This window comes from Acanthopagrus latus, chromosome 5, assembly GCF_904848185.1.
Source record: "Acanthopagrus latus isolate v.2019 chromosome 5, fAcaLat1.1, whole genome shotgun sequence".
Taxonomy (NCBI): Eukaryota; Metazoa; Chordata; class Actinopteri; order Spariformes; family Sparidae; genus Acanthopagrus; species Acanthopagrus latus.
This window is the reverse complement of record NC_051043.1, coordinates 13,919,178-13,933,233: the sequence shown is the minus strand read 5'-3', so window position 1 is coordinate 13,933,233 and position 14,056 is coordinate 13,919,178. Positions and strand designations below refer to the sequence as shown.

Below are 14,056 nucleotides of genomic sequence, written 5' to 3'. Positions count from 1 at the left end.
AACAATCAATGCTGTAAATGACTGCGAGAATCAAAGGAAACAGCCTCATTTATTATTCCCTGCAAGTAAGCACTTTAATGTCTGTCGCTGTCTGTCTGTCTGTCTGTCTGTCATTGTCTGACTCTTCTTCCTTTATCTGAATTGTGTGCGTATCACATATTACATATTTTTCAGAGTAAGTAGATCTAAAAGACTTCACAGTTTGAGTAGATTTTAAAACTTCTGCTTCTCACATGTCTGTCCTCTTCAGGGAGGGAGAAAAACACAGGGCTGTTGGGAAATGTGGTCTTACTCTGGAAACACATGTCGACTAATTCTGTTGAACTTGCTGCCCCATGTTTACAGTAATTCTACCAATAATGCAGTGATAAAAAGTCTTACATGGGGGTGGGGTTCTCTTGTAGTTTGTGAGGGAAAATTTGAGAACTTGCGAGTGAGGACATTTAATCAGAGCTTTCTCTAAATGATGTTTTGAAAGAAAGCGTTGGTTTTAGGTTGGCTGAGGTCGGAGTTAAGTTTAGATTCATTTTAGGGGGAATGCAAAATGTTGCAGAGGGTCCTCATAAGTATAGCAGTACCAACATGTGTGTGGTGTGTTATGTTCCCTGCAGCCTGTAATGAAACTCTGCTGTTGTTTAAAGCTTTTGTTACTCGCAGCCATTTGTCACTGACGTCTGTTTAAACAAATCACAGTACGTTTAACAGCCTCCTGCGTCTTCCTGCTCCACTTTACTCTGAAGTGCCGGCGGGGTTTTTTTTGTTTTTTGTTTTTTTTTTCCCTAAAAAAGCAGAGTGGGAGCACCCAAAGGTGGCCTGGCACAGTTAAAAGCAATAGCATGCCAGGTTTTGTGGGGCAGTTGTTAAAAGCTGCCTGCTAGTTTTAGATAATTCAAGTCGTCGTTCTAATCTAAAGTGCTGTAGACATGTTACTTAGTTGAAATGGTGTGTCAGTATTATGTTCAGTCTACTGCAATCTGCCCAATTAGGAGTCTGATCTTAAGAGACACCTACAATATATATACATATAAAAGTTAATTTCCAAAGAAACTTTAAACTAGTAGGTTAAAGTCAATATAAACTTCAACTTCAACTTCAACTTCAAAGTTAATAAACAGTTGTATGATAGTACGTTAAAGTTATGGCTAGCATTTCCTGACCACTAGAGGGCAGTAAGTCAACTCGGGGAAGTAGACACAGAGGCGTTAAGGCCTATTGTTTTTAAGATATTGAAGATTCTTTCTTTCTTCAACCTAGTGCAGGACTTTCTGTGGTCAGGGTCTGGCAACAGAATCACTAAGGTAAACATCAGTGGAAGACTGTGGTTTAGACTAAATACTCATCAAGTAAACAGTTCCTGTTTCCTGCTTCATAGCATTCTTTTTAATATTTAGACCATCCTCTCTCGCTCATCTTTACAAAAGAGCTTGGATTGTGTGAACACAACCATAAAAGTCCTAACTCATAACCATCAATTCTAGGCTTTGTTTCATGTCCACATTCATACAACGAGCCTAGCCAAAAAATCACGGGACAATCTTTATGAAGACAAGTTATTTGCTCTCAATCACTCATTGATTAGGTGTAACATTTTTTTTTAAATGAACTTTTTTCCATTTATTGAAATATTAGAAAATTCTGCTTTTAAAGGGTCACAAGAAAGGGAGATTTCCATGTTTTTTTTGTTATCATAAAGCAGGTCAAGGTGCCGTTGAAATAGAACAATAAAAATAAAGTATCAAAAAACATGACCCCCATTCAGAAATCTTCACAACTGTCACACAATCTTTTACAACTTTGCAGCCACTGCCCTCAGCCAAGACCCCACACACAGCCGTTGTTACAAACATGGTGGACGCGGCCTACTCAGGCATGTAAGAACTGACCTATCAGAGCAGACTGTACTCGTTGGCAGCGGGGCCTTGAAGAAGCAGGCACTAAAATGTAGGGTTTAGTTAGAAGGTTAATAGAGGAGCTGCACTAATAATTACATAAATTCTGTGATTTTTGAACATTGATAAACATTTTGTAGTGGACACCCAAAGTTAAATGATGTACCTGGCAATTAGCATGATATAGGACCTTTAAATCATCTTGTAATTAATTTCTTTGCATTATATTAATCATCACCACAGGGGCTATATGAATATTCATCACTATTTTTCAGAAATGATTTAAAAATGCGTATTTAATGTAAACACATATTTTAATGGTCAGATCTTAAACATGTTAGTTTAACTATCTAAATCACAAATTAGTGTTTTTCAATTTTCTTTTATTTGCAGTCTTGATTTTGAGGTTTCAATTCAGTGAGGTTATATTCCTATAACCTGTGATATTATTTTGAATGTATTAACTATGATAAAATGTTGTATCACATGTTCATGAATAGAACCACCTGTGTGTGACCCTCTGCTGACTCTACAGTCAAACCTCTGAAGCTGCAGTGAACTGGAGGCTCTCAGACCAGCAGCTGGTTTCTAGCTTGATGCTGTTCTGTCAAAGACATTTTGGCTGCCTTTGTTTATCGAATCCATCGCTACAGAATTCCATCTGCAAGACAAACGGCCAAATATAACATGTTGTTTAGTTCAACAGCTAGAAAATGATGCAAACACTGCCAGGCTGTCGGCTTCAGTTCACAACTCCGGCTGTCATTTTTCCATCTGAGCACAACAATCGTGACAAAACTTGATTTTTTTGGTTACAACTATGGTTTCTTAAAGCGCAATAAATTATCCTTGTTTGACCCTCAGTTTGTCCGGGACAGATGACCCTTTCAGCGCCGCGTTGCTTTATATTCACACTCTGAGACCACACATCATACGAGCTGCTGCTGCTGCTGGGGGAGCTGAGGGCTCACGGCTTTGTTCGAAGGAACTTCAGACTTAAGTAATGTTTCTTTTTTAAGATTAATCTGCACTACTGCTGCAATTTACAAAATACAAAGTAATCTGCCAGTTGTTTTCTAAATGAATTGTAATTGTAAAATGTAAAGAAATGATTTGTGAAAAATCACAATTCCTGGAGCCAAGTGTGATATTCAATTTACACTGATGTAAAACTGAACTAAAGTTTTTGTTATTGTTGTAATTGTTAAAAATAAATGATTTAGGTGAATTTTTGAATAGCTGCCAGTTGTTTTCTGTCGACTGCTTGTTTCTGATCCAGTCTCAACCAATCTAAATTTCATTTTGAGCGGATCTTTTTCGATTCCCTTTAAATTGCACAAACTCTGCCAAAAATACAAATTGTGTCATTTCGGGCAATAAATAACATGATGCACAAGACATTTTTGGGTCACAGAGAAGTGTCAAAAACATGGTGCTTGTAAATTTATCCTACGCATCATTTGAACATCATTAATCATGAAAAGTGAATTTTATTTACATTTTAAGAAACTATAAAGGGACAGTAAGGGGATCGTTAAATATACTTATTCAAGATGCCCTTACATACTTTCCCTTTAATTGGAAACAAGCAACATGCAGCTGGAATCAGACTGCAGATGCTGCAGCTATTGAGAATAAGCTTTAATCACTCTATGGCCTCCGTGTTTTTAAGCGCTGAAGATTTGAATTCTTATAATTAACTACAAGTCTAATGAGGAAGTCACTTAATAACAGAATTTAATTTTTTACTTTGAGCTTTTTAGCGAAACTGATGTTGAAGACGCAGAGAGATGGAGAGTCTAATCTGTCCATCTCTGCCTCTTTAGATTTACAAGAACCAGAAGAGTGGATGCAAGAGGAGAGGATTAACTCACACAAGCACAGACCAAGCACATACACACACGCACACACGCACGCACACACACACACACACACGCACACACACACACACACGCACGCACGCGCGCGCACACACACACACACACACACTATAGTGATGGACTGTGTGTTTTTAAGAGGGTGGATTACAGCTCACTCTTTCAGTCATTGATCTCGGCTGTCCGTGTTTCACTTACAGCTCTGTCACTGTCCACACACACACACACACACACACACACACACACACACACACACACACACACACACACACACACACAATGAGGCTATCCACAAAACACAGATGTTCTTATAGTAACATTGTATACTGAAATCAAAAGTGAGTATTGTGAGTCAAAGGGGTACTCAGATACAATATCTAAAAATGTGTAAATATTAAAAAAAAAAGTCAAACAAAGTACACACAGCGCTTATCCTTGTTGCCTGGTCCCTTCAGACGTAGCTAAAAAATGTATTCTTTCTTTATAAAATACAGTAAATGTGAACCTTATGTGAAACAAACAAGAGATTACATAAAGTTTTATGCAAATTGATCTCTTCAGCTTTCCTCCAAACTGTCTCATTTCTCTCCCTGATCAGTCTCTGCTCATAACATTTCCACAAGAAAAAGAGGATAAACATGAAATAAAATAAAATTGGCATCAAGCTTTTAACAAACAGCAATTCTATGAACAAACATATTTTAACGTACACAAAAGGGAAAAGATGGTTTACTGCTTGATACACTGCCTTGACAGAAAAATAAAAAATGTCTTCAGTCTCCCTTGCAGAATAATCCTTTCATTCTCTCTGTGGGCTCAAAATGTTCCAAATTCTATTTTCAAGAAAATATGAGTAAACAGACTGGTTCCATTTTTCCATCTAGCTGTTTACTTTGTACTTACGTTGGACACGAGCAACAAACAGAGCCACGTTTCAGGCCCGCAGAGCGGTGTGTTTGATATTTAAAGGAACACATTTTGGCAAATGCACCAATGTTTTGATATGGGAAGTTTTGTACTGAACACACACTTTATTTCTGAGCGGTGGCTGTTGGTGAGCGATCTGCACAACTTCAACCAACGGCTGAAGAAAGTGTGGTGTGTGTGTGTGTGAGAGAGAGAGAGAGAGACAGAAAGTGTGTCGTAAATTTACTGACAGTGTTTTGACCTTTTGACCTTATTACAGAGTAAATCTTCTCCTTGTCTAGACCGAGAAGACACTACGGAGATACCCTGTGTGTGTGTGCGTGCGTGTGTGTTTGTGTGTGTGTGCGTGCGTGTATGTGTGTGTGTGCGTGTCACCAGACAGGAATGTGGTTCACTTATCAGCTAAAAACACTTAACTGCAGCTCTGAGGCAACACTGGCATGTAAATGGCTGCTTCGCCATCAGAGGACGATGTGTGTCTGATGGGTGTGTGTGTTAAACGTGTTTATCGCCGGCTGTGTGACGTTCGTGCGTGTCAGCGAGTCACTAATGCAGCTGTGAGTTATCATGTCTGAAGGTGTTACGACACACTTACGACACTCTCACTTAAGGACGCGCACACACACAGAGACAGACACACGCAGGAGTGCATCTGAAGCATTTTAACATCCAAACATTTCAGATCCGCCGTCAGCAGAGTTCAGCAGGTCGTTCTGAGCTTTCTCAAGAGGTTTTCTTTTTTTTTCAGTTTGGTAGCTGTCAAGTGATATCTGCAGTCAAGATTACTTGTTTTCAAATGTGAAGATTTTAGAGGAGACTCCAAAAAAAATCCCCAAAGACTTATTGCTTGGAAAAAAAAATCCTGAGAACAAGTAATAAGCAGATTAATGTTTATCTGGGACGTTCTTGTAACAATGTGGTCACTGTTAGCTATCAGCTCTATGTCAAAGCTCACCACACCACTCCAGCCAAATGTCAAGTCACCGTAACCGTTTGACTGTGTGTTGTAGTTTCACCATTTCTCTCGTCAGAGCAGGAGATGTTGGGACGCTCGGTAATCAATCAGCTGTATCTGCAGACAAGAACATCAGCACCAGAAAAAGCCCGGCTGTCAGTCTTCTTCTTCTTCTCTACAAAACACATCGTCCTGTTCTTCTTTCTTTTTCAGTCCAAATCCTGTAAAACTGTTCCTGAGAGCCAATCAATGCTCGCACACTTGTGTTCTACAGCTAATCAATGAAACTCCACTAATTCTATTGTTATCTGCCTCTTCATCGGCCCCATCCTCCTCCTCCTCCTCCTTATCTTACCATGTCTCCTCCTAACTCCCCCCTCCCCTACTCCTTCCTCCTTCACCTCTTCCTCCTTTTTTCTAATCTCAGTGTGTCCCATCTTCCCTCTGCAGGTGGTGGACAGAATAGTGTCTTCTGTGGAAAATTCTGAGGAAATCATTAGGAAATTGTGCTGTATTTCCCACTAATAATATGTTCATTATGCTGTTTTAATGTCTTCTCCATGCTGCCAGAGATACTGTTCTAACTGATGAATATTGCATCCTTGTGATCTACAAATACTACCCAAAGGTGGCTAAAACTTCAAAATTGTGTCACTGGTCCTCCAGAATGCACTGCTATTGCAATATTTCCTCCGGTTCGTTTGATAAAGTGTACAGTGGCCAGCTGTTTTGGGAAGTTATTGAACCTTTTTCAAAAAGGAGTCTATGAGTTGTTTTAAAAAAAATAGATTTTTGTCTTCTGAACCAATGGGTTTTGAGATGAGGGGCCACAGACCAGTAATCAGAAAGTAAGGCCAGATGGACTAACACATTGTTGGTTTCGGTCTCTTCATGGGAGTTGTTGTGAAAAAACATAGGTTAAAATCAGCCTTGTCTCTAAACAAACTCAGAATCAGCAGGACAAGTGCTTTAAACTGCGGAACTACAAAATGCACACCTAATTACAGACACATAGCACACATTTGCAATAGCTAACTCTCTAAAATGTGAATTTCAAATCTCTTTCAGCCATCCTCTTATGCTGTATGCACAATGCAAATCTCAAACTTAATCTTGTTTTCATTTTAATCTTTAACTTCTGTCTCAACATCCTAACGGAGAGAAATGCCTCTGCTCATACATACTCTCCAATCCATCGGATTCATAGCCGTTCATGGCCGACTTGGCAGGTCAGATGGAAAAAGAAAATAAGGTTAAATAAAAGCAAAATTAAGACGGATTGCTTCTCATTCATCTCGTCTTTGACACGCTGCTATTCAGTCTTTCAGATCTTTGCACTTTCCTCAAACACAACCTATCATTGAGGAGTCCATTTTTCAGCAGTAAGCCTCATAAACCCTACTGCCATTGCTGCCATCACTGCCGTCGCCGCCGGCATCATACCCAAGAGCAACAGTCTGGGCCTCCACACATCCAACGAGACCATCTGAAGCTGTGTTTTCAGTGAGCAGCGAGACGACCCATAAATCAGAGGGGTAATAATCGTTCAGAGAAATGGATAATATTTGGATAACCGACCCTGATTCACCTCAGCGTCAACAGCAGCCGGTCTGAAGGCAGAGCTGCTGCTTTCTCACACAACAAGGAGGAGCAGCGAGGAGCAGCAGAGCGTCACACACTAACACACTGAGGTAACACCACCCACAGGACTGACGCACCACCACCCACAAGACTGCTGTTAGGGCTGGACGATAAAACCATCCCAATAGGGGATCCACTGAAATTTATGTCAATAACAATCATAAGCTTTGGACATTTTTTTTACTCGATATGGATAAACCAAACAAACTATCACACAGAAGAAATAGATGCGACAACAGCCGGTCAGTCTGGTGCCTCTGTGCTCTCTGTGCCGCTGCCTGTTTGCACAAGGGCGGGGCTGTGCTCACACACACACAGTCAACAGCAGTGCAGCTTCAGAGCCGAGCCCACAGAGGAGCCCGATGAAACTGACTTCAGGATATATTTTAAGAGAGTCAACAAGGACAATGCTTATTACCCGTAAGTGCAACAAAAGGCAGACAGTGAGCAATTTGTACTATCTGTCTTCAATACTTCAGCTGTAATTGGCTCCGCCCTCTAAATACACACCTGGTTTGTTGGCAGACTCATTCAAAGGGTGTGATGCTAAAATGCTGAAAGTGAACTTGTATTTTCCTCTAAAGGTGAGGAAGTTGTTTTCAAAAAGTGACACAATGTCAACTAGAATGACATTCAGTAGAGTGCATACCTCAACCAAAGCCCAACATTAACCTATATTTCAATCTAACCTTATCCGATATCAACTTAAACTTATTTAAATCTTATTCAAATCTATTAGATCCAGATTTTTATTAGGATCCACATCAAGCTGTACTCACTCATAGACACCAGCAACCTAAATACGGCTGTTTTTCCATTAAGATGCATTACTCCCTGAGGAATTTACGAAAAGGTTGAAAAACACCTGATCTCGCAATGTTAAAGAACAGGAGAAAGGATATCTGTATCCATCCCTTTATCTGGATCAGTACCAAAAGTTAACTAGGTTTGTTCTGGGCTGAAACCCATTCGAGCTTTGCGGAAATCTGTTGAGTATGTTTTTAAAAACCTGCCAACAAACCAACCCACCACCAAACGAACACGGGTAAAAACATAGCTACTTTTTGAACGTCTGCTTGGTCAAGTGTATCAGAAACTTATGAGGACAAACATCCAAAGATGTTTCAAGGGTGTGACACGAAGAGAGCATGTAACGTTTGTACTGTAGCTCATCGCAGCGTGTGAAGCCCCTACAGCCATCGACACAGGAGAGGAAACAACCAGCGACTGTGTGTCAAAACACACTGATCAAACATGCTGCTGCATGCTATGAGGAGCCTACACACATGCATACACACACACACACACACACACACACACACACACACACACACACACACACACACACACACACACACACACACTCTGTGTTATTCTAACATGAAGGTCCTGATGGAAAACCCCAGTCTTTGTTCTCGAACCCCTGCGGTTACCATGCCTACAGGGTGATGTCACACAGAGAGGAGAAATGAACTGAGTTAACCTGACTCAGAGAGTGGGTTTAACCAAACAGGGCAGGGATGAGAGGTGGTTTATCGTGGCCACAGTCTGACCTTGACATGACCCTCACGTGATCTCCTGGGAGCCAAAATCATTTTTTAAACGCCCCAGAACAGGGTCTCCAGTTTGCTTTCTAGTCCATCTCGGTCTGAGGTTGGGTCCAACTATAGTTCTGATCGGTGCATAGTTTTGTTTGGACATGACAGGAGCTGAGAGGACGCTGACTGATGACGCGATCAACACAAGACACTCCCACAACGACTCAAATGACTAAAGTGAATGTGTCGTCAACATGCCAGAGATTAGTTTAGCAGGAATGTTGCATTTTGGAGCGGAGGCAGCCATGACGGCCCTGACAACGATCAGCGGTTATGGTCATGCGCGGTTGGGATCTTAAACCCACACAGAGCACCAGGACCGCCCACCAAATGACTATAATCTTCCACTTTGTGACAGCGGGTCCATCCAGTTACCCTAGACTGTGTTTTTCATGATGTTACTTGAAAAAATCGAACACTACAGTGTGGCTCCTGAATCTTGTCACATTAACAGCTCTGTATCGCTGTATCCATGAGCCTGTGAGTTCAGAAAACACTGTTTTGCTGCATCAGTGTGGTCGTCACTGCTTTCATTCAAAAATTCCATCGATAAAAAAACTCAAACGCCTCGCTGAAATCCAAACAAGAAACCGAAAACGTGTAATTTGACATAAAACCATTAGCGATTATGTAATCAACCGATGATGTCAATGGCGATCAGACCCTTTTAATAAAACCCAGAATACAGACAGTTATATAAACATTAAGTAATGACATCAGTCAAGAAAACATTACAGAGCCTTTACTGGACGCTGTGACCACAAACCACTGAAAACACAAAGTCAATGGGAATACTGTAGGGAATACAGTGGGAATACGATGATGGACAGACGGACAATGGACAGACCAACAGGCGAGCGAAGACGGGCAACAGTTAATCACTTACAAAAAACAGACTGAGAAAATAGATTTCTCTTTTTCAAGACATAATAAGCCAAGGTACCAACATGTGTCTTGGAATTTTCTGAATCCTCACGTGTCCCATCAACATCCCACACTAACACAATATCGCCCCTCAAACTGTGCAGCTCAAGTTTTCCTTGCTTTGCTGCTCTTAAGTTATGATGTTGGGGGCTGTTTTCACTGACTCTTGCGCTGACAGCTCGTCCGGTCTCAGATCTGTCCAAAAGAAAACCCCCGTAAAAACCCCAGAGGACGAGGTCAGAGCTGTGACTTCAGGACGTCTCTCGTGTTTTCACTGCACATTCTTTTCAATCAGGACGGGCCTCGAGGTTCGGACGGGGAGGTCAGGGGTTCGCGGAAAAAATGAGAATCTGTCCTCCGTTCCATCAAGTAGGATCAGATGAAAGTGGGAATATTTATTATGACTCAGTTAGTGAATTCGTCAGAGGTTGTGGTGTTCTACTGGAGTACAGTATTTCCATCATGCTGGCTGATGTTGTGTTTGAGATGATTTTGTGTTGTGCCGTAACCAATTGTCAAGTGGTAAGTGAGCATCTTCAATGTCATTTTCCAGTGAACACAGCAGGTGCAGTGGCAATTGCTGGGAGCACTTAACAAAGAAATTTAAGAATTTTCAATAACCTGTTCTCCACACCCGTTTGGTAATCACATGAATCAAGCACAGTGGACTGGAGAATATCCGAGCAACCTGATGTACCTGGATGGAGTCGCAGGGCGCACGCAACATGCTGTTTGGGCGGCCATGTTCTCCCCTTTACTTTCCTTCCCTTTTCTTTTATTCTTTCTTCAACTGATCTGAGAGTATAAAAATGTTCTTTAACTTTGGATACCTGAGCATATTTCCCTGTGAATTCTTGTTGTATTTAAGTGGAAAATTTGACATAAGCTCCAAAGATATTTAGTGCGCGCTGATATAAAACAGGATAAAGCAGCGACTCATCTCTACCACTGCCCATCAGACCACGTACATGGGGTTCAAAATTAAACAAATAAATAAATACTGATGTTAAAGTAATGTTTGTGTTCAGATCTTCATGTACCACAGTACAGAAACAGTACATGATAAACCTCCATGTCCAGTAGTTAAAGAATTATCCCTCCATAAACTCAGACTCAAACACTGAGCTTTGCCTCGGAGGAGATCAATTTGTCCAGCCGTAAAATACTGCAGCACCAGAAAATCCTCCACTGTTCCACTCAGACGTAACGGCAAGTGTCTTAATTAAAACTGGCCCTTCCTGGACACCATAGACAACATGACACAAGCTCTCTGATTGGCTATAGGACAAATATCTCTTCCTGTTTGGGGGGGCATCAATAAGCGAGTTTAACAACCAGTGAGTTTTAATAGGATCTGTGTGTAAAGCTTCTTCATCAATAGGCCTAATGACCGGTTTTAGCCCGGCAGCCGATAATCTGCCGATGGTTAGAGCCGGGTTATCAGATCAGCTTTACTCCAGGGCAGACGGTTTCAATGGCTGGTTTGGGAACCCAGAGGGGGTCCCAGCTCGACTACACTGGGTCCAAATACTACAAATAATATAAAATACATTAATGTGGGTGATTTACTTTTGAAAAACTACAGAAAACAGAAAAGTTAATTTTCTTTCTCTTTGTTATTCTGCGATTTTTACAGGATATCCATTTATTATTAGCATTTAGTAAGTATTTTTTAAGTTTTCAAACTCATAATCGTACATAGATTTTATTGTATATTGCATACTCTTCGAAAGAAAAATCTGTGTTAACAACAAGAAAATTGGTCAAGTTTCCTGAGCTACATGAAGTTTTAATCAGAGTTATCTTGAAGGAACATGGCAGGTCTTGAAATGACAGTGTTTAAATTGTTAATTAAATTTGAATGGCTGATTCACTTTATCATTTAAACATCAAACTTAAATATGCGCCTCAAAAAAAAAAAAAAAGAAAAGAAAAAACAACGATTCTCAAATACTAGCTAACTTCTGTCTGACAGAGACTTTGACAGTTGAAAATGATTGACGCTTATATAAGAAGCTGTCTGATCTGCACTGGAGAGCTATGTCAGGTAAAAGAATTAAAAACAGATTATCTGTGAATTCCGACTGTCTGTGAACGCAACTCTTTCATGTTCTCTGTTTGAAGCACAAATCCTGTCATGAAGAGCTCCTTGCTCCTGCGTGTGGTGTCTTGCACGCCCCACCCCAACCCCCCCTAACCTCTGACCTCTGCAGCCCCCCTCCACCCACCCTAACACATCACCGGCCCCTTCCCCTCCTGATGGCTCGCTGCGGTCAACAGCAGAGAGACTGATGTCCGGTCAACCGACGTCTGACTGACCGTTACCAGCGCGGCCACAGGGGACTAATCTATCTCTCTGTCCCCCAGCATCCTTCACCCTCCACCACCACCACCGCCACCACCTCTCTCTCTCTCTTTCTCTAATGCTAATGCAGCTGTTTATAACTGCCACATTGACTTTCTCCTGCCACTGTATGTAAATACAATCTGCTCTGATCAATAGACTGAGAGGTGACATGACACTGACCACAAGCACACACACACACACACGTTAACATAAACATGTACTATGTGCAACCAGAATCACGGAGCACAGCCGGTGCAGGGTTTCCTGCTGGTGATCAAGTTAAATCTAAAGGAAATTATAAAGGCATTCAGTGCCTTTATAATGTGACAGGACAGCTGGAGAGTATGACAGGAAGGGGGGGAGCAACATAATGGACAACATGCAGTAAAACACAGCGGGTCAGAAACCAAGTGAGCCATCAGAGCACCCCCAGTTAAAGTATGACAGAAGAACCAGTCGAGACAATATGGCCTGGAATCTTTATCATCATATGCTTTTTGTTTCTGTATTCCCAGAAGCATGTAACACTAATTTCTGATGAAATTATTGAGGGGTCTAGATTTACAACCTAATATTGAGAAATGGGTGGATGTATTAACCAATTAAAAAAAAGGTGTAAAATGTCTCCTGATAGACTGCAATCACATACACATGAATTGCATGCAAGCACTGAGTCTTGTTTGCTATATTTAATACTGAATTCAGTGCTTTTCAATACTTTTCAAGACCTGCAGTAATGACGCCACAAAATCAGCATCTCTACTTACTCGAGAGTTGAAAAAGGTAAAAAGAAGTGTTGAATGTAATGGTGGCAAAAGTACCGTAAATAAATAAATAGCAAGTTTGCTTGTTACTGTTTGAAAAGGTTAAAACTTTGTAGGAAAAAACAGTACAAATAAATGCTAATATTTATTTAAATAAACGTAATTTAATAGTTTCACAAAGTAAACAAACAAAGTCCTGCAGGGATTCAACTCATCCTACAAATGACCAATGCCGTGAGGATGCGTTAATTTGCGCACCACAGCACCCAAAGGTCTGCACTCTTCACACCCGTCTTACCTCCCACAAGTGTCTCGTGTTTCTCATGGTTCCAGAATGCAGCTTGTCCACCAGCAGAGGGACTCCCTGAAACGGGCCGATCCAGGTTCCTTGAGGGATCCTCTGCGCTGCACAGATCCCATAACCCAGACCAGGAACTGTACTGGTGCACAGACACACCTGCACACGCAACACAACACAGAGCAGAGGTTTTGATCTGTACAGTTTATGTCCATGCACTTGGCAGCTATACAGGACAGCAAAGTCAATATATGAACAGGATATAAGGTGAAGTGCATTTTGTATGGATTATAAAATATTGAATTAATTGTCAAAAAGGGGGTTTTGCAGTTGCTTAAAAACAATCAATGAAAAAAAAAAATAAGATAATGACAAAACAACTGCTGTGATTAATACAATAGTTTTGGTGAAAACATAACATTTCATTATTCACACTGTGAATATATACATGAAAAATGCACCACATAAATAAATAACAATAATAAAACCTCATAGAAACATTGTAAAATAGTCAGGCAGCCAAATGAACAGAGTCAGTCAGGAAGTCTCACCTCTCTGGGCAGGTCTCTGAGCCAATCGGGGACATCCGGCAGGGTGACAGGTGCTGCCGTGCTGCTGGTGCCGACGAGTCGCCGGAGAGAGTGAAGAGGGCCGTGCATCGGACACTCACCATTCCTGTTGTCGGCACACATGTCACAACCTACAGACAGACAGCGAGATCGGAAAGTTTACCTTTTACACTTCTATGAAACAATATATTTGTGCAGCATATGAGTTCAAAACATATATATATATATATATATATATATAATTTTTTTTTTTTTTTTTTGTTTATT

The 14,056-nt window shown here is 40.9% G+C and overlaps 1 protein-coding gene across 1 annotated transcript in view; it reads right to left on the bottom strand.

Annotated features, from left to right (window-relative positions):
• The window catches only part of prdm6 (PR domain containing 6), a 109,419-nt gene that overhangs the window by 69,341 nt on the left and 26,022 nt on the right, over nucleotides 1-14,056 (bottom strand). The window contains exons 4-5 of the mRNA XM_037097627.1: nucleotides 13,772-13,920; nucleotides 13,221-13,379 (exon numbers count right to left, since the gene is read on the bottom strand). Of these exons, the coding sequence (XP_036953522.1) occupies nucleotides 13,221-13,379; nucleotides 13,772-13,920 (308 nt within the window). The remainder of the gene's footprint in view (nucleotides 1-13,220; nucleotides 13,380-13,771; nucleotides 13,921-14,056) is intronic.